Source organism: Cnephaeus nilssonii, assembly GCF_951640355.1.
Source record: "Cnephaeus nilssonii genome assembly, chromosome: 4".
Lineage (NCBI taxonomy): Eukaryota > Metazoa > Chordata > Mammalia > Chiroptera > Vespertilionidae > Cnephaeus > Cnephaeus nilssonii.
The window spans coordinates 37,933,672-37,955,337 of NC_137075.1; the positions used below are offsets into that span (position 1 = coordinate 37,933,672).

The 21,666-nt window shown below is 41.7% G+C and overlaps 1 protein-coding gene across 3 annotated transcripts in view; it reads left to right on the top strand.

Moving 5' to 3' along the window:
- Positions 1-21,666, top strand: part of FMN1 (formin 1) — a gene marked incomplete at its 5' end in the record, with an annotated part of 414,719 nt that overhangs the window by 291,941 nt on the left and 101,112 nt on the right. For all 3 annotated transcript variants that reach the window (XM_079768750.1, XM_079768751.1, XM_079768752.1), the window contains one exon: positions 12,482-12,574. In XM_079768750.1, the coding sequence (XP_079624876.1) occupies positions 12,482-12,574 (93 nt within the window). The remainder of the gene's footprint in view (positions 1-12,481; positions 12,575-21,666) is intronic.

Consider the following 21,666-nt stretch of genomic DNA (forward strand, 5'->3'; position numbering starts at 1 on the left):
CCCATGTCCACCTTCCCTGTCTCATCGCACGGAACCTCATCCCCTCCTGCCCACTCAACTCACAGGCCTTCTTTGGGTTCCCACCCAGTGAGCTTGTTTCTGCTTTAGGACCTTTGGGGCAGCTATTCCCTCTGCCTGGAATGTTCTTCATGTAGATATCTCCACGCCCTGGGCCTTCCCCGACCCCCCAAACTTCAGCCGCAACTTCTAATAGCCTCTGTCTTTTATAGCCCACAGTTTTGATACTGTATTATTTTCTGTTTATTTATTTATTTGTAAATTTTCTCTCCCTCCCCTTCTCCAATGGGTCCAATGACCTTTTTAGTGTTTATGTTTACTATGTGTTGGTCAGTACCTGCCACATAGTTGCTGTTCAACCGATATTTGTTGAGTGGATGAATGAATGAGCAAATGAATAAATGGTAGAAAAGGCTAAGCTTACTGCAGGTAATTGCTGACCTTGCTATCAGAGAGAAATTAGATTGTTTCCTATGGGCAAAGATGTCAAATGAGCATAAACAGGTAGAAGGTTTAGGAAGACAGATTTTTAAAGCTGCCCAAAGGGACGACTGATGGCCTTGAGAGGTAGTGGGTGCCTCACCCACTTCTGCTTAGGAGACTGTGTTATGGTGGATGGGCAGGACAGGTAACATTAAAGAGGGTAGTTGTGCTGGATGATTTTAAAAGTGCATTCCAACTCTGAGTTTCTAAGGTGATTATTATTACTGTGCTATTTCAGTGCATTCTACAGTTCTCCTTATGCAGTAAGGCTTATTGGGTTCTTCCCTGGACTTAGTTAAATAGAACAGCTAAAAATTCCTGGAATTCAGGTCATATACAGGGTCTAAAGTCAACTGTAAAATCTTATCAGGTTTGATCTCAGGTATTCTCTTTCTAAATGGCTCTCAAGGATCGTCTCTTAAATTAATCCATGCCTCAAAAACTAATGTTGGTACCATCTAGAAGTAATCTTTATAAGTAGAATTCTTATCCAATATGGTTGATTAATGGAACAAAGTTGGCCCAAATCAGAAATCATAGTAAATAATATAACATTCCTTAACCTTTAATCTAAAACAAGTTCAATATAGTAGCATTGATCTGTCTTTTGGTGCAGGGCTGAGGCCTTTTCTTGAATTATAGATATGTTGAATGGAGTTTTGTGGGTCTTCCCTACACACTCCACATTCATAATAGACCAGCTGTGGTTTCCTTTTGAATTTTTAAAGTGGAGTCATGGTTTTTGCAAATATCAACACAGAATCTTTCTAGATAGTTATAATTATTCTCAATCTTTTACATGTGTCTTCCCCATACCTTTTTTTCTTCCATTTTTATTTATTGATTTGAGAGAGAGAAAAGGAGGGAGGGAGGGAGAGAGGGAATGTGGGAGCCCCTTTCACGTCCCGCGTGTTTCAGGGTTCCCATTCAGGTCCGGTTTCTGGAGAAGGCCGCAATCAAAATGAAGAGACTGGAAAAGAGTTAATTTGGGTAGATGGGGGGCCAGGCGGGAGTCCACCTCTAGTGGGAGGACTACTCACTGCGCTGGCCTTTGCTATCCCTTTTATTGAGGTTCTGAGATACACCCATATCCTTTAGGCAGGAAATTCCAATAATAGACAATCAGCAAAAATTTACATATGATTAACAGGTGAGAGTAGCTTTAACTACCAATGTCTCAACTAAACAATGAGTGACTGGCTCTGACCATTCAGAGCGATTAAGGTTGACCAAAGCATTCCGGATTCCCTTTTTACATTTAACTTCCAATGTCTCGATGTTTGGTTTCCGGCAAGGGAAGGGGGGGAGAGAGAGAGAGAAACATTGATTTGTTGTTCCACTTATTTATGCATTCATTGGTTGCTTCTTGTGTGTGCTCTGATGAGGGACTGAACCCCCAATGTTGGCATATCGGGATAATGCTCCAAATAACTGAGCTGCCCAGCTAGGGTGCTCACATCTTTATAAAAATGGGCTTTTAAAAAATTTTTCAGTTTGGAATAATTTTAGATTTATAGAAGTTGCAAAGATAGTATAGAAAGTTTCTATATAGCCCCTATCCAGTTCCCCCATCAACATCTTACGTTGTTGTGATATATTCATCAAAACTAAGGAACTGGCACTGATTCATTTCTGTTAATTAAACTTTCTAGAGTTTATTTGGGTTTCACCAGTGTTTCCATTAGTGCCCTGTCTTTGTTCCAGGATCCAACCCTTGAGTACCACATTGCTTTGAGTTGCCATGTCTCCTCAGTCTTCACTGATCTCTCACACCTGTACTTAACAGCAGTATTTTAACTTTTTCCACTTGTTTAGAAATAGCACACTGCTCTTGATAAGGATTCTACTCAACTGTGGGAAGTATTTCCCAGGAAAACCAGAGAGAAGCCTGCTAGCTGCAAACTTTCAGCATACTGTAGAAGGAATAGAAAATACAAGTAGGCCCTGGCTGCTATGGCTCAGTTGGTTGGGCATCAGCCTGTGCACCAGGAGGTTTCAATTTGATTCCTGGTCAAGAGCACATGCCATCTAGAGTTTCAGGCTTGATCCCCTGTGGAGGGTGTGGAGGAGGCAGCCAATCAATGTTATGATTTCACATCAATGTTTCTCTCTCTCCCTCTCCCTTTCTCTCTCTAAAAATCAATAAGCTTTTAAAAATATTTTTAAAAACTACAAGTAGAAGCAATGGAAAATAGCATAAATTTGGCAAGTCGTTGGCAAGAGTATCTTCTATTATGTCCCATTCAAAAAAAAGAAAAAGTACTAATGTAATTATAATGGTGATAGCATACCTGTATGTAGAACTTCATTCTTTGAAGTGGGTAAGGCAGGCATATATAGTGGAGAAAACAGGTCTCCAACATAGGAAGCAATATGGCTGGGATTATTGATTGCCAAGCCTATGTTACTATAAATTTGTGTGGGGTCAAGATATTTTCTTCAAGGCATAGCTGTTTTTGCTCATTGGTTAGAACATTGTCCCTCAGACTAAAAGTTCCCAGGTTTGATTCCGATCAAGGGTACATACCTCAGTTGCAGGCTCAATCCCCGGCCCCAGTCAGTGTGTGTGCAGGAGGCAACCAATAGATGTGTCTCTTTCACATCGATGTTTCTCTCTCTCTATCTCTCCCCTCCCTTCCACTCTGTCTAAAAATCAATGGAAAAAATATCCTAACAAAAACAAAAAAGATATTTTCTTCACAGAAATAGATTTGTGGGTGGTTTTGTGAATATCAAAATATTTTCTTGCCCCAAAAAATTGTGTATCTTGGACCCTAGGGAGGATTCACACGTCACAAATGGAGTCTTTGTGTGTCAGACTACCAAATGAAGGAAGTTAGAGGGAGACCTGTTAAGCCCAGCAAAGAGGATTGGAATTTTGCCAACATCTTTATTTCTCTCAGATTTCTTGGCTGCAGCATTGCTTTTAGATGGATAGAGGTCGTGGACTGTAACTCTACTTTTTAAGTACCTGTTGAAAGGTCATTGACCTACCTGGGATCAGCAGCCCTAGTTCTGGTCTCCTCTGCGCCATTGAATAACCTGACCTTCTCCTACCCTTCACCTAACCTCTTCAGCCTTCTATTTTTCCATTTAAAATGAAGGGGTCCCAGTGGTGATGCTTGGTGACTTTAGCTTTCATTGCCTTGTTCCTTAACTTTTGCAAAGCACTTTCATAGATACTCCAGTGGTTCCTGGCACTTCCGTGTAGATGGTTCGAGAGTAGGAAGCAGGACAGCACAAGGCCAGTGGGTGGGACATCCCTAAATTCAGACTTTACTCTTCTCACCTCCAAATAGAGATGATAGCAGGACCAAGCTCAGAGGGTTCTTCTGAGGAATAAAATGAGACACATAAAGCAGGCTGAGGTTCGAGACACCCTTGACCATTAAGAGCCATTCATTTTTAATCATACAAGTTGAGAACTTGGTATAGTTTTCAGGAAATCATTGAGTACAGAGATAAAAGGCAGCTGAATTTATGTATAGTTCAGTATAGATGACCAGTAACTTTCCCGGTGCCATAATGCACAGAAAGGGGAAAGCCCAAGGAAAATCTAGAATGGCTGATGTACTCAAACTGCTCATTTACTGTGTTTTAAAAGTGCTTTTCTTGACTATTTTTGATGGTCTTTAAGAAGACCATCAAATCTCCATTATCCGAAAAAATCTCCAAAATACCAGGAGGACCTTGTTTGACCTTTTCAATCAGTTTATTTGTTCAGCAAATATTTATTCAAAGCTCTGAGTTAGCTGCTAATTTTAAATAAACTCGCTGACATATTAAGTCATTTGTAAACCCATTTTAAGCGCAAGTGTTGCCCTCGTTTTCTAGGGGAGAAACGTATTCCTATTTTCTCTTCTGATCTCTCTTCTGGCAGGAGCAGTAATCTGTGTCTAAGAACAGCGATTAAACCTGCTGCCTGTGTGATAGGTGGGAAGGTGAGCAGAGTTTTGTGAACTCGGCAGATTCACAAAATAATTTGCAAAACACTTTCTGATGGTGATAGTGTAAAGATAACAAACAAATATTTTGCTACCTCCTGTTCGAGTAACTGTATCTTGGAATTAAAAATACCTAGTGTTTTGTTGTTGTTGTTGTTGTTGTTTGTTTATTTTTTTAATCCTGGGCACACCTCTCTTTATCCCCCTACCCAAAATTGAGTGTTTTAAGTGGGGGTTGTGTTTTTAAAATGAAGTGTATTATTTTTCTTCCTTAAAGTGTTATAAAATTAATTGGGAATCATACTCAATGACATGTTCAAGTCAGTGACATGGAGTAGAAATAAAAAGGCAGCTAATCTAATAGGAATAATTAAACAACTGGGCAAGTTGCTTGAGGTCCTATCACAAGTACCTGACTCATCTTGAAGACAGGGACAAGTTCCTGGGGCTCCCCCGGCCAGCAGCACACAGCTTTGCTGGGCCTCCCTTGCCTTTAACTTTTATCACTTGTGCTCATTAAAATCAGGGCTAACGACATTAGGGCGTTTAATAAGCATTTCAGAATCTGTTATACCTAGCCTCCCCACTGGGGGAGAACTTGTCCTTTCCTCTAAGAATCCCCATCCTTCCTAAAACTTTTACACATGGTCAAGTGGCATGGAACCATATAGTAGCCTCCTGTTACAAACCTCACCACCTCACCTTCTCTAACCTGGCAGGCCATGGAATGCAGATGACCGGGGCTGCTGGACCAGTAACTTTCCCTGTGCCATAACTCAACAGAGAGGCAGATCGATGACAGGGTTACAGGAGAGTGGGGCTTTAAATAGCCAAGGTCAGTGTCTGGAGATTTCCCGTTAATAAGACTAACAGCATCCCGCCAGCGAGATTCTTGGCCACTTTGTTACCCACGCCAAACTAGTTCTGATTTTCAACATTATTTTCAAATGCATCTAAGAAATCCCAACTCCCAGCGAATTGACAGTGCAGCCCGCTTTATATGAAGCTTTGTTTATAGGCCACAGTTCTCCCGACAGATTTACAAGTGTCTGTGGAGTTTTAAAAGACGATTGCTTAACAGGCATTAAGTGAGACACATAGAACTGTGTAAATATTTTAGCTGGAATGGGGGATTTTTTAAAATGTCTGAGCCAAATATTGCATTAAATCTGAAGACAGTGGCAAACTGATTAACAGTAGTTGCCAGCTTCGTGCTTCGCCAGTGATTCCTGTCGCCAAGATTAGACACCAGAATTCATCCACCAGTTTCGGTGGTGTGTTGTGAAATAACTTTCCATCCTTTTCCTTTCTCTCTCCTCCTTAGGCCACTCCATCTTTTCTCTTTTACTTCTTCATCTTTTATTTAGATGTAAACACTTTCCAGAGTAGACAATTACAGTTAATGTGACTGACCAGCAAAGGCTGAAACAAGAACATGGGCCCCGACAGAGGTCAGAGACACTGCGGAAGGCTTGCAGCTGCGCTGCTTGAGCGACATGCAAACAGGTTGCTTTTTGGTAATGGGCTTATGTATCTCAATCACTGGTCTCTTTTTAGCCAGCTGTTGCACTGCTGGAAGGAAATAATTCCCAAATAAGCATTGCTACCTCTTCCACTTACTGATTTCCTTGGATCATATACTAGAGGCAGGCTTGTCACCTTCAAGATTTACATGGATGAGGAAATTCGTCACTTAATTTTAGTAAAAACTGCCATGCAATAAGCACTTCAGCTCCAGAGGAAGTCTTTTTCATTTAAGCATTCCCAATAGAAAACCACTCTCCTGGTTTTTTTTTGTTTTTTTAAAATATATTTTATTGATTTTTTACAGAGAGGAAGAGAGAGGGATAGAGAGTTAGAAACATCGATCAGCTGCCTCTTGCACACCCCTGACTGGGGATGTGCCCGCAACCAAGGTACATGCCCTTGACCGGAATCGAACCTGGGACCCTTGAGTCCGCAGGCCGACGCTCTATCCACTGAGCCAAACCGGTTTCGGCCACTCTCCTGGTTTGAGCAATGGATAGGATGTATTGCTTGACCTCTAATATCATTTCTATGAGAATGAGGCATCTTAGCCAATAGGGCCTTGCTCTCTCTACCTTTGCTGATTCCATCAGCAACCTCTTAATTTTCACTCATTGATTTTTACTAAAAGTACTTCTTAAAGTAATGCTCACTTGGTTGCCCCAAAATGTAGGCTCTTATCTGTTCTTCACAAAATGGATTGAATTGTAATCATGTGTCCAGATCTTTATTTGATACTAGAGGCCCGGTGCATGAAATTCATGCACGGGGGCGGGGTATGTGCCCGCAACCAAGGTACATGCCCTTGACCCATGCCCACAGGGTATGTGCCCGCAACCAAGGTACATGCCCTTGACCCATGCCCACAGGGTATGTGCCCGCAACCAAGGTACATGCCCTTGACCCGGGACCCTTCAGCCTGCTCTCTGCTGACCTCGTGGTTCTGCCTTGCTTGCTCTGCTCGCTTGTGGGAGCGCCCATGGCCCCGTCCACAGGAGCCTTGGGGGTCTACATGGCCGGGGGTGCCTCTGACCCGTGTGTCTGCTCGCTCGCCCGTTAGGACTCTTCTGCAGGAGCCGCAGGGGAGTCCACCGGCCGTGGAAGCCTCCATGGGCCCGGCTGCGTGGTGTACTAGATGTGAGAGCCCTCAGGGCATATCCGAGAGCCCTCAGGGCATGTCCTGCTGACGGCTTAGGCCCGCTCCCTGTGGTTCTCTGCTCTCTGCGGGGCTTGCCTGCTCCACACCAAAGCAATGGGCAAGCTGGGTGCTGCCTGCAGCTGCGCTTGTCTGCTCCCAGGTTGCTGCGGCAACAGCCAAGCAGGCCCTGCTGGGTACTGCCTGCAGGTCCACTTGCCTGTTGTGGGTCGCCAGCAGCTACGGCCAAGCAGGCCCTGCTGTCTGCTGTCAAGCTGCGCCGCTGGACCCACCCCCAGGCCCACCCTGAGGTTGCCTGTCCAGCCCTACCTGGCTCCCAGGGCCCCACAGCAGCTGCGGCCACTGGGGTCTGGCCCTGCCTCCCTCTTTGGCCCTTGAAGCAGCCTTGGCGGCTGCTGACCAGGCCCTCCCCCAGTGCAGGTGCATGGAGGCGGGTCCAGGCGGCGGTGGCCACCGCCACCAGAGAGACCCCTCAGCATTAGCAGGTTGGAGCGGTGGTGGTGGTGGTGGCGCCCCCAGACCCGCGAACGCTGATGGGGGCGGGGGCAGGTCTGGGCACCGCCGCCGGAGAGACCCCTCAGCGTTGCGGGTCCGGGGGGGGCCACCGCCGCCGCCACCGCTCCGACCTGGGAACTCTGAGGGGTCTCCCCTCAGCAGCGAAGGATACGGCCATTGAGAGGCGCAGGGGTCCCACCCCCTGCGCCTCTCAATGGCTGGATAGGCCGAGTCCCGCCCCCCAGCCTCCCGCTGCCCAATCGTGGGCGTAGCGGAGTGATGGTTATTTGCATATTACTCTATTATTAGATAGGATTGTTGATCCACAGGTCTGAGTATCTTAAAATTATGCATTTCTAAGTATATAAATGTATATGTATTTTTATTGTTGAGGGTATTACAGATGTCCCCCTTTTCCCCACTCCATCCTGCTCCCACACAACCCCAGGCCTTCACCGCACTATTCCCCATGGAATAAGCCAGTCAGAGACAAACAAATATCACATGATCTCACTTATATGTGCAATCTAATGAACAAAATTAACTGATTAACAAATAGGTCCAGAGGCATGGAAGCATGCCACAGACTGACAGATCTCAGAGGGAAGGGGGTCCGAGAAGAGATTAACCAAAGAACTTCTATGCATATATGTATATGGTTTTTTTTAAAATCTGAGCATTTGATATAAATTTTAAATCTACCTGTAGACCTTCCCAAAATTCAGATAGCTCCACTGGTATTGACAGTGTACATTCAAATTAAATGTCACGCCTAAGATCTTTCAAAAAGGCCACTTTCAGGGACAGGCTTCAAACCTAGTCTTACCCTGTAGTTAACCCTAGATTATCTTGCATCCACTTTTGTATGTCTTCGCATTTGAGTAAATTACCTCATTGCATGGATGGTCATCTCTGTGTTTGCCGTTCTAGAGTGTGCTCACTTCAGTGCAAGGACCACAGGCCCCATGTACAGTGACAGGCACAGTTCCGGCTTGTATGTAGCTAGCCACCTCTGCAAAGCAGTAGGGACGCCACAGCTATATATTCAAAATCGCTCTCCTTTGTTTTCCTCATTTTGGTACAATCCATGTTATACCAAAAGCAGTGTGTATCAAGAACTCTAAAAGTGTTTTTCTATTTTACCCATAATTCCACTTCTGAAATCTATCCTAAAGAAGTAATCTTAAACTCAGAATAAGAGTTTTTTGGGCACTGTTATTACTTAAAGCCTGAATGATTCACTGTAAGAATAAAGTAGAAAGGACTCTACTATTCAAGTCCAGGGGAATTTTTAAGTGAACTAGGACACTTACACTGGATGAAATTTTATATGGCTGTTAAATACAATGCTTATGAATTTTGTGAAATAATATGAGAAAGTGTGCATGATATGATTAATAGAAAGAATAAGGCACACAAATTTCTGTATCAAGTGGAAGTGTATAAAAAAATAACATATAAAGGCAACTCCTATCAAATTATGGAGGGTGTGTGTGATGCAGAGGCGGAGACACTAAAAAACAGGTACCAGAGTATGAAATGTCAACTGTCCTAGTCATGGAATCATGAATTATTTGTTTCCTGCTACTTTTTATAAATGCTTTTTGCGTTTCTTTGTGTTACCTTCATAATACTTTTCAGAACTTAATGCTGTTCTCCTCCCGAAGATGCACAGGAACTTCATGTTTGGAGCTACCTGCCCAAGGCTTCCTATTATACAGTCTACCCAGAATCAGAATCCACAGGAATGTTCCCTTTTAACACAACTTTTCTGTCTATTGTTTGAGACCCAGCCTTTCCAAACAGGTCTCAGAAATAAATTTGTACTAAAGTGTTAATAAATTCTTCTTTGCTAATATTTTTATTTTTAACATATATATGTATTTCTAAGGAGATCTTCTGGAGTTAGCGTCTTTTGATCAAGGGAATGCTTCTGATGATGGCGATTTTCATGCAACCAAGGAAGGATGTTTTTAAATAAATAGATGGATTGCTTAGCACCCTATAAATCAAATCATTCCCAATCCATCTGTATTTAGGCCTAGTCATGAGTAGGTGATTAATGAATATTTTTCATGCTAATGTTTCGCAGACCAAGGCTGCGTCTATAACCACATAATCATCACAGTGGAAATTCTGATTCAGCTGTGATGTTTGATAGGAGGGATCTTTGAATAGTGTTTTAGATGATTCCGTGCAAAGGCTGTAGTCGGTGGCCCTGCTTCGCAAGTCTTTCCAAAAGTCCTAAAGCATGCTGGCATGTCCTCACTTGGCCCTGTCACTTCTGCTGAAATTTTTTCATGGAGAATGCTCATGATCATGGGACGTTAAGGTGAATTTCATCGTAGGCAGCTTCCCTCTGTGAAGTGAATCAGCGTCATGGGATTCCCCTGAGCTCAAGCTCCCTGGTGGGTTTATTTTTACACAACATTCCTCTGGGGAAAGGGGCACCCACTCTTGATTGGAGTAACCCCAGAGGACATCTTCTTGGGTAGAAGGATGTTCCTCATTTTGCTCTTCTTTCTCTGGCTTAACTTTTTAAACAAATGGCTGTAGAATCTGTCTCCACTTACCTTTCCCATCTCCGATTTGGTTTCCTCCCTCCATCCCTCGCTCCCCAAAATTACTCCTGAGATGACCAGTGACTTCCATGTCACTAGAATCAGTGGTCACTTTTCTGTCTTCCACTCGATCTTTCAACAGTATTGCACAGAGCTGACTGCTCTTTCTTTCTTGAAATATGGGCTTCCTCTCAGATCATGTGATTCCATACTTCCACTTTCTCATTCCCTACCCTTTTCTGGTCTCTCCTCTGCTGCTTGCACGCCTCAGGGTTTGTCCTGAAAACCCTTCTCTTCTTTGGCTACATTCTTTCCCTACCAATTCATCTATTTTTGTGGCTTTAAATACCAATTTTATACATGTGACTTTCTGATATGTTTTTCTATCCCAGCCATGCAGCCTAAACTGTAGACTTTTGTATATAATGAGTCTCTAATTGGCATCTCAAACTTAACATGCCCTAAATATCTCTTGATTTTCCCCCTCAAACTTACTCATGGCTTCCTTCTTTACTCTGGTCAAGTATCTACTCAAATATCTTCAGAGGGGAACTTTTCCTGATCATGTTATTTAAAATTATATAAGCCTCCTACTTCTGTGGCCTTATCTGACCTCTCTTCCCTAATCAGAGTAGTTCCAATCCCTTTGGATCCAGTTCCTTTGAGTCCAGTTCCTTGAATCTTGTTCCTTTGAATCAAAATCTAGACACAGGAAACTGTAAACCTGGGAAAGGAAGAAGGTCCATGTCTTGAGTTCCAGTCATACTATTACCATTTAACTTATCCCAAAAGACCTATGCATTTCTATAATTCTTTACTCAGTATATTTCCTCTTTTTTGAAATTACTCCCCACTTTTTTTTTTTATTCCCTTGTCTGCCTGGCTAACTCCTCTTTGACCTTTGCAATTCAACTTATGTTATCTTTTCTGGAGAACCTTCCCTGTCCACCACCCAATCTCAATCTGAATTGGAAGCCCCTACCCAGAATCCTATGACATCACACTATAGTACTGAAATGCCTGAGAATTTGTTGATTTCCTTGTCTCTCTGTGACTAGACACTTAAGAATATTTTTAGAGGAGAGATGACCAATAGATCTGGTTAAATATTTTTCCCCAACATTTAGCACAGTGGCACAGTTCAGATATTCAATAAATACTTTGAATGTATGACTGTTTGTGTTACCCATATATATGCATTGTAGGGCTAGAAACCAACCTATTTCCTATTAGCTAAGAATAATTTATGCCAAAATCCAATCTCTGTAGAAAAATAAAACTATCCACAAGATTTGAAGGAAAAATGATTAGAGGGGTGCATAGGAGAAGGTACCTCTGCTTCCTTGTGAGGTATGTTTGTTCTGCCCTAGTTCCAAACTCAGTGAAAAGTTAAGCCCCTCATTTGGTGTTCGCAGCCCACATTCACTCACAGCAAGCACTGTGAATTCAGGAGGCTTTGCTAAAGCAGTGGAGATGCCCCAGAGTCCATCCTTCTCCAAATCAATTATTCTTCTCTCTTGCTACCCTTTTCTCTCTGTGTCCATCTCTTCTCCTGAAAGAGATCAAAAATCTTCTTCATCTGTTATGAAAGACAACATCCCATTTCCCTGAAGTCAGAATATTGGATAACACTCAAGTCCTCATTTGGGGATGGTGGGATGCTTGACTCCAAGAATTTATCAGATTTTTATTTCCAATAATGACTATTCCCTTTCTAAGAATTTGGAATCTAGGGACATTTGGAATCTAAGTCACAAATAAAAATGATTTCACATATGTTAGCAGAATGTAAATGAGAAGGGTAGGTGAATGGGAAGCATGAAAAAGAGATGTGGTTCTCCCTACCTGGGCTTAGTTCTCATGCTGGGATATGGGTGTCACCCTGAGGAATTTAGGAAAGTTTGGTGGTTCAAGGCAACTGGAATTTCTATAAAATCAATTTCAAACTCTACTTTTGGAGTATGATCTGAAGAGGATTGGGGCCCTCAGTTCTTCAGTAGTTTTTTGCATCTATTTTTGAGAGACCAAAAGCAGAGTACTTCACCTGTCCCAAGCCAGACGTTTTGCAGCATCTCTAAAAGGAAAATTGAAGATACATTTGCCAGTTCCTGAAGAAAGATGTAGAGTGAGCTAATTACTTTTGTTCCTGTTGTTTTTGCTTTGCTCCCCCCGCCCCCTTGAATTTGGATAAACAGTGATCAAGAAGGATTTCACACAATCCCCAAATGCATAGCTCAGAGCATGAATTCAGCAAATACATGTGCTTGGGAAGTCTAATTCCAAACTTCTCTTCACAGCAAGTGAGAAACAGATGGCAGTGGTGTGCAAGGAGTCTCCAAAGCAGTACCTCCAACCTTTCAAGGACAAACTAGAGGAGTTCTTCCAGAAAGGTAGGAAGCCCTGAAACATCCTTCATTCCACAATTTTCTTTGGGGCCTCCTGCCCCATGCATCCTGGCTGACCACCTACAGGTTCAGTGATTCCATGAGTCCATCTTCCCATGGTGGTTACACACTCACTAAATGTATATGGAGTTGTCCTATAATTTTCATATCATCTTTAAAATCTGTTTTCATGTTGTAAATTTTAACATTACTTTTGTTTTTCTAAACTTTGGGAAGGAAACTTTGTCTTTGTCTCTTCATGGAACCCAAGAGGATCCTTAGAACATATTAACTGACAAATGATGTCCATGCCAAGTATATGCAGTCAGGCATTTCAGATTCACAGTCAGCCTGGACAGGTGGATAGTGATTATCTTCCTGGTTTTATGCGTGTAGCAGTTTGGGAGCTTGTATTGTAAAATTTCCATTACTTTTCAGGAAAGAACATTGGGGCCAGGTGAATGTCACATCCAATCACTTGACACCCATCAGCCCTTCAGGGTTGGTAGATGGGAGTGATATGCACAAAACCCAGTACTTATTTAGGAAGCTTATCAAGTTGTGCTTCTTCCTCCATGATTTTGGCAGGAATAGGGAATTTTTGTTGATCATTGTTAGTGAATGTGGAAGTTTAATGCATTTTGGATATTTCCTATTCTAATTTCTCAAATTCAACTTAAGATGTGAAACAAAAATAAGTGTGTGGCATAGCTTCCAGGAAGCCCCAGGAATGTAATATACAGCATGGTTACTGTAGTTAATACTACTTTATTGTATATTTGAAAGTTGCTGAGTAGATCTTAATAGTTCTCATCGCCGGAAAAAAAAATTATAACTGTAGGGTAATAGATGTTGACTAGTCTTGTTATGATGATCATTTCACAATATATACATATATTGAATCATTATGTTGTACACCTGAAACTAATGTAATGTTATATGCCAATTACATTTCAATAAGGAAAAAAAATAAGTGTGGTGCAGTTGAGGGAGCTTTTGTGTTTGCTAGAAAGCAAGGGAAAATCCATGTAGGGACATTTGGGGATATATCAATATGCTGTTTCTATTTGTTAATAAGGTCACATGATACCACACCATCAAGAAAGACCATTACAGGGCGAATCCATACCGTATGGACAGACCACCTTGGGGGTTGGCAGGGAAACTCAGTCCATGATTCAGAGGAACTCCATTTCCGCTGCTCCCTTGGTGCAGATATCGCTTCCCCTCCTCCTGGGTGAGAGCGTGTTTGTGCTGAAGGGGACGTCGGAGCTCTCCCTGGGACACTGCTGAACCTCAGATTGATGGAAGTGATGTTGTCAGGCAAAGTGCCATGAGAGCAAACAGTGATACTAACACTTATGTGTCCTGTGACCTATCAAAGTAGATGTATTGCTTTATGACTATGTAAATATAACCTCAAGGGGCTGAAGAAAAGCATGAAATACTTCCCTTTGCTGACCCCCAATTAAGAATTTCTGCTTTTGACATGTATGGACTTCACTTGAAAGGAGGCTCATGTGTACTTAGATTCCATTTTTATTTTTAATTGCTATTATCCAATAACTGGAATATTCTGCAATATTTGTATTTGGGTATTATCTGCCTATGTGCTGTAGTGGCCTTACTTTTTTCTCCTTAATCCAGCTTGACTCTTAAAACTTAAATTGTTAGTTTTATTTTTTGTTAGAAAAAGATAAATATGAAAATATTTGGACCCTTGAATATCTTCTTTGGTGCCTTGGGAAAGGAATTTGCAAATTCCTTTTGGGGTTCTGTGTTAGTGTCTTTCCTACTAGGTTTTTCAAGAAACATCTGGCCTGTTCTGAGAGGAAACTGACTTGAGGCAAAGTGGGCCTTATGTCAGAGAGGTAAGGATATGGCCACAGAATGGTCTTCTAAGAAAACCCTAGAAAAGTGGTTCTCAACCCTGGCTGCACACTAGAATCACCTGGGGGAAATTTTTTAAATTTTGGCATGCAGGCCAAACCCTAGACCTACCAGCAGTATCTCTAGGGGTGGGGCCAGGCCTCAGGATTTTTACCCCCCTGATGATTCCAGTGTGCAGCCCAGGGTGAAAACCACTACCGTCTAGCTTGATTATTCAGAGTTTGCTATCCGTTAGGGACTGCGATAAATTCTGGGAATATTGAGATGAATCATACGCTTCTTGCTGTCTCCCAAGGACTGTCTTGTTGCGGAAAGATCTAATTGAATAAAGGAGTCAGCTCTTCTTTAACCAACATAGTGAAGGGGATATGGGAAGGACGTTAAGAATAACCTCAAATCATAGTTAAAAACAAAATCAGCCAAAACAAAGCACAAAAAGATTCTAAAGGAAAACTACCGCCGAGACCGGTTTGGCTCAGTGGATAGAGCGTCGGCCTTCGGACTCAAGGGTCCCAGGTTCGATTCCGGTCAAGTGCATGTACCTTGGTTGCGGGCACATCCCCAGTAGGGGGTGTGCAAGAGGCAACTGATCGATGTTTCTGGCTCTCTATCCCTCTCTCTTCCTCTCTGTAAAAAAATCAATAAAAATACATTAAAGGAAAACTACCATCCTATAAAGAATTTTAAAATATATAAGTAAATACTTCACAAATCTTAAACATGTCTAGTATTTTGTGATGAAAAGAGCCACTCTCTTGAAACAGCCTGTTACTGTTATCTCATTACTTAATTGAGTTGGTCAAAATCAATGTAGAATTGTACTGTCCAATACAAATGGCAGGCTCTAGCCACATGCAGCTGTTGAGCAATGGAAATGAGGCTAATCCAATTTAAGATGTGTGTAAGGCTAAAACACATAGCAGATTTTAAAGACTTGGTGCAAAAAAAAACACACATTTCATTTCTGATTCTTGTGTTGGTGATATGATAAAATTATAATATTTTAAATATATTGGGTTAAAAACATAAAATGCTAGTATTAATTTACCTGTTTCTTTTAATTTTTAAGCATGGCCATCAAAAAGTTAAAATTCTATATATGGCTCACATTATATTTCTATTGGAAAGTGCTAGTCTAAAATACATGGTCCCTTGACCTTTCTCATCTTATTCCTTCACTCTCCTCTTCACTTTTTTATTCTACCTTCTTCAATGTGAATCCTAGGTTGTGGGAATGCAGTTTTATAAGCTAGCCCCTCCCCACTTTTGCTCTGGGTCGAGCCATTGTGTGGCTCTCAGATGAGGTGCTTAACTGAAAAATATGCCAGCATGCACTTCACCTGACTTCTCCTCTGTGATTCAGGAGTGAGTGGGGCATGGCCAAGTTGCAGGATATGCAAATGGAATATTTTTTTTGCTTCTATGGAGTTCTAACTAGCAGTCCCTTTTCTTATGTTGATATTTCACTGATTCATAGAAAATATAGGGTTTTCCATGCATAATAATTATGCATTATTCACCCTGAATAATAAAATTTTATTGGCAGTTATCATATAGTTTAAGTATAGTATCTCATCTAATAGGCCATTCATTGTATGAAACATTATGACAAGTATTACTAAGAAAGAAAAGTTGCTGGCAATTAAACCTCGATGTGTCATAGATTGTATGATGTATTGTAATATACTAAGTGCTAAAATATGAAACTTTTGTCAATTTTGAAGTTGATGTAATGCGGTTAATTAGACATATAGAATTAGAGAGGATGGATGCCTAACACTTCTAGGTAAGTCAGGGAAGACTTTTAGCAATGCCAGTGATAGCTAAGCTAACATTTGATGAGTGCTTCTGTATGCCAGACACTATGGGAGATCTTTCCTATTAGTCCTCATAGCAATCCTCTGAAGTAAACACTATTATCTTCCTGTTGTACAGATGAATAAATTGAGGATGAGGAATTCTCAGCCGACAAATTCTGAAGGGTATTCCAGGCAGAGGAAAACATTGCGAATCTCAGGATGAAATACATGACATGTTTGGTAAATGGCAATTGACTTGGTGTAGCTAGATCACAGGGCACATGGGAAGAACACAAAACCAAAAGGGAGAGGAGAATCACAATATGAATGCGAACTTTGTCTTACAAGCAACAGACAGCCTTTGAAAAATAGTATCTGTCGGGGTGGCATGGTCACCTTTGTTTTGTTTTGGTATGTGAGAACATGTTGCTTTTTTATTGTTAAAAATGCATAAGTACAATATAGGGAGAAACCAAGATGGCGGCATAGGTAAACACCTGAACTGCTGCCTCACACAACAATTTCAAAACTACAACTAAAAGACAAAACGGACATCATCCAGAACCACAGGAAGGCTGGCTGAGTAGAAATTCTACAACTAGAAGGGAGGAGAAAAGCACACTGAGACTCACAGGAGCTGCGGAAGGCAGAGGTACGGAGGCACGCGCGGGAGAGGGCTGGCAACTGAGTACGCGGCTGGCTTTCTCAATCAGGAGGGAGACAAAAGCTCCCGACTGCTCTGAACTCCAGTTCTGTGTGAGACTCCGGGGACCCAGACTCATACGGGGAGAAACTGGACTGTCTGGCAGCGGGCGAAATTCGAGGGCAGCTTTCTCTCAGAGGTGCTTGCAGCAATTACCGTGGGACACTGAGACCCAGGAGCCTCTCAGGGCAGGGCTGACAGGAAGCCATTGCTGTTTGCTCCACCCTGAGATCCTGCCCCATGAAGCTATTGCTGTTTGCTCCGCTCTGAGACTCTGCCCCATCCATGCTGAGTGCAGAGGCTTTTGCATATGAATGGCCTGATCCTTTGAATTCTAAACTTACCTAACAAACTGCAGCTGAGTCAGTGAGACCCAGAACATCCAAAAGAAGGCCCAAGGCCCCACAGCAGCTTGCATTGCTTCACAGCTGGGCCTCATCTGGGCACCTCCAAAACCCAAACAAAGAAGAGGAATCTGCAGATCTCTCCATAGCTCCTGCTAGATGGCCTCAGGCAGAGGATAAATTAGCACCTCCTTGGAGATCCAAGAACCAGTGTACCCAGGGGTCAGAGTGGGACCATCCAGATTACCACTCCTCATAAGGGACACACTCAGGGGGCAGATCAGTGAGCACCAAAGCCCCACTGAAGCAAGTCTTGCCTCATAAGGGTGTCTCCAGCACAGAAGTTCTCCCATCGTAGACACAGCTGATCCTCACAACCAATTGGTCTGGAGGTCAGTTCCTCCCAGTGATACCAACAACAATCAAGGCTTAACTACAACAAGACTGTGCACACAGCCCACAAAGGGGTGCACCAAGAGTGTCTACCTCAGGTAACTGGGGAGGCTGAGCCACTGGGCCCTATAGGACACCCAGCACACAAAGCCACTCTATCAACTCAGGGAAGCAGCCAAAATGAGGAGACAAAGAAACAGGTCACAAATGAACGAAATGGAGGAAAGCAAACGACTGGATATAGAGTTCAAAACCACGGTTATAAGGTTTTTCAAGAATTTTCTAGAAAAGGCCAATAAATTTAGTGAGACCCTCGAGGATATGAAAAAGGACCAACTAGAAATTAAGCATACACTGACTGAAATAAAAAATAATATACAGAGATCCAACAGCAGACTAGAGGATTGCAAGAATCAAGTCAAAGATTTGAAATACAAAGAAGCAAAAAATACCCAACCGGAAAGCAAAAAGAAAAAAGAATCCAAAAATATGAAGATAGTGTAAGGAGCCTCTGGGACAACTTCAAGCATACCAACATCTGAATTATGGGGGTGCCAGAAGAAGAGAGAGAGCAAGATACTGAAAACTTATTGAAGAAATAATGACAGAAAACTTCCCCCACCTGGTGAAAGAAATAGATTTACAAGTCCAGGAAGCACACAGAACCCCAAACAAAAGGAATCCAAAGAGGACCACACCAAGACACATCATAATTAAAATGCCAAGGGCAAAAGACAAAGAGAGAATATTAAAAGCAGCAAGAGAAAAACAGTTAGTTACCTACAAGGGAGCACCCATACGACTGTCAGCTGATTTCTCAAACAGAAAATATGCAGGCCAGACGGGAATGGCAAGAAATATTCAAAGTGATGAATAGCAAGAACCTACAACCAAGATTACTCTACCTAGCAAAGCTATCATTCAGAATTGAAGGTCAGATAAAGAGCTTCACAGATAAGAAAAAGCTAAAGGAGTTCATCACCGCCAAACCAGTATTATATGAAATGCTGAAAGGTATTCTTTAAGAAGAGGAAGAAGAAGAAAAAGGTGAAGTTAAAAATTATGAACAATAAATATATATCTATCAACAAGTGAATCTAAAAATCAAGTGAATAAAAAATCTGAAGAACAGAATAAACTGGTGAATATAATAGAATCAGGGGCATAGAAAGGGAGTGGACTGACAATTCTCGGGGGGAAAAGGGTGTGGGGGGTGCGGGAAGAGACTGGACAAAAATCGTACACATATGGATGAGGACAGTGGGCGGGGGTAAGGGCAGAGGGTGGGGTGGGAACTGGGTAGAAGGGAGCTATGGGGGGAAAAAAGAGGAACAACTGTAATAATCTGAACAATAAAGATTTATTTTTAAAAAATGAATAGTAGAAAAATAAATAAATAAGTGCAATATAAGGAATACTTGGAATGGTAAAAGACTGGAAGCCAGTCCATCAAGCTCTTCTGAACAGTAGTCTAGGCAAATGATGGTAAGAACCTGAGCAAAAGCAATCACAGTAAAAATGAGAAAGGAAGGGACATTTATAAAACTTTTAGTAGTTATAGGACTAGAAAACTCATTGGCAGTACAAAAACTTCCAGAAAAAAAATGGTGGGAGAAAAGGATAATTCCTTTTTCTTGCTTGAATAACTGGCTGGATACTGATGAGGAGGACCAGATTTGGGATGGGAAACAGTGCCATAAATGTGGACATCTTGATTTCATATACAGATGAGACACAGAGGTAGAGATGTTGGACTCATGGGAGTGCACTGAGTGAAACTTCAGAGGGTAGCAGGCATGAATGAGATAATACAACGAATGCATGTAGAATAAGAAGTTCCTCAAGAGTATCTGAGCATAGGATAGAATATAATAACTATAATTGAGAAAAGATACTTCTATACTTTCATAATATTTGGAAATTTGGCAGGAAGTGGCTACTTTTCTATTTAAGGGTCTTATCACTCATGAAGTCTTAAGCAATTGCGTTCTTTATGCCTGAGAAGTCGCATACAGACGTTGTGACTCAGTTGATTCATGGTCAGACTAACTCTTACATGAGCTGCAATTCAGTTCTAACAATCATGATGATTTAATTTTTCTTCTGTAAATCATATCCTGTTTCCACACACAAGTGGGAGCGATGTGTTTATCCGATGTCTTTTATCATCATTCCCTACTCAAAATGCCCTTAAATAGTATTATTTGACAAAACTGGGGTACTTGTTCTTAATAATTTCATTTCCTGCGCAGAACCGAAAGCAGTTTTAATGGCACCACTTTTCAAGAGTTGCAATCTCAACAGCATCTGAGCACTTTTCCTTATAGGGTTTTCCTTTTCCACAGTAGGCTCTTGTTGACCCCAGTTTACAGCTCAGTGCAGAGGAGCTCTGTGCAGGCATTATGTGAGTGCATGTTTTCCCACCCTCAGATCAAACATGCTCATAATGATATGGCCTTCCAAAATGTGATGCTCACATTAAATGTCCCCATAAACGTGGCAGGGATCCTGTAATTGAAAGAAGGCGCAGAGCCACTGATGAGGTCCCACGTATAGATCTTGTAGGTGGTCTTTTCATGCTGTTAAATTGGTCATTTGTATTTATGGCTTTGGCAGGGAGGGCTGAAACCTAAACTGGTGCTAATACCAGCCCTCTCCTACACTTGGCCTTATCTCAGTCTCCATTAATTTTATGCGGCATCCATGAATGGAACCAAATCAAAATGAATTTGAATGAGCCATGCTTGTCCCGGTTAATCAAACTATCCTGAAAGGTTCTTTGACCAGCTGAGATTAGAGATATTCTAAATGTCAAGAAACTATTTTCTAGTAAAAAGTAAATAAATTTACAAAACTAAAAACAAATAAAACAAGAACTCCGATTTCCCTCATTGAATGCAAAAAGAATGATCTCAATAGCCAAATACTCCATGAAAGCTGATACTAGGCCTATGTGTCCTACATTTCTCGTCCCAAATAACGAATGATCAGCCTTGGCCCACGAAAGGTGTTAATAATTATTTGTTAAATTAGTGAACAAACAGCCTGAGTCTTGCAAAGTTCCTGGAGGGTATTTGTTTTCCTTTGTGATTTTCCTACTTAGATTCTTTTAGAATTGGGAAATCATGCCAGAATCTGGTGAGATGCATTTTTTGGTCTATAATGCATGTCTGGATATCAAAACATCTATGTTATAGATATGCTTACAATCCATTCATATATACATACATATATATATAATTGATTTCAGAGAGTAAGGGAGTGAGAGAGATAGAAATATCAATGATGAGAGAGAATCATTGATCGGCTGCCTCTTGTACAGCCCCTGTTGGGGATTTAGCCTGCAACGCAGGTATGTGCCCTGACCAGGAATTGAATTGTGACCTCCTGGTTCATAGGTTGATGAGCCACATTGGCCGGGCTACAATTCATTCTTAATAAATACTTAGCTCAGATTAGATTGACAAGGACCTCTAAACTATAGAATAAAAGCAGGTTATTAAATAATCTCTTCAACCCCCAAAATGTAGGAAGAAAACCATCTGAGTCATCATGTTCAAGTGATCTGGACAGTGTGACCTAGGAGAGGAAGTAATTCTTACATTCTTTAAAGAGCTTGTGGAAGGAAGGACTGTGGCTGCAGGAATGAACACTCTGTATGGGCCAAACAGGATTCTCGTATTCCTCACTACTCAAAAATGGTACCAGCAGGGATGGCTTCAAATCACATCAGATGGCCAAGAATTAAGATAATCTGCTGTGATCTCTTGGTCACTGAAGTAACAGAGGAGTAATCTTGGAAGATGGAGTAAGCTGTCTTATCAGAGGTTTATTATGTAGACTCTTATCAGAAAGAGTTAGTTTGAATTAGTTGTTTTTATTTGTTTTTTCCCCCAGAAATTTCTGTAAAAAGCACATCCCGCTGCCCCTCAGTAACCAGTTTTCTCTCTCCCCTCTCTATCCCCATCT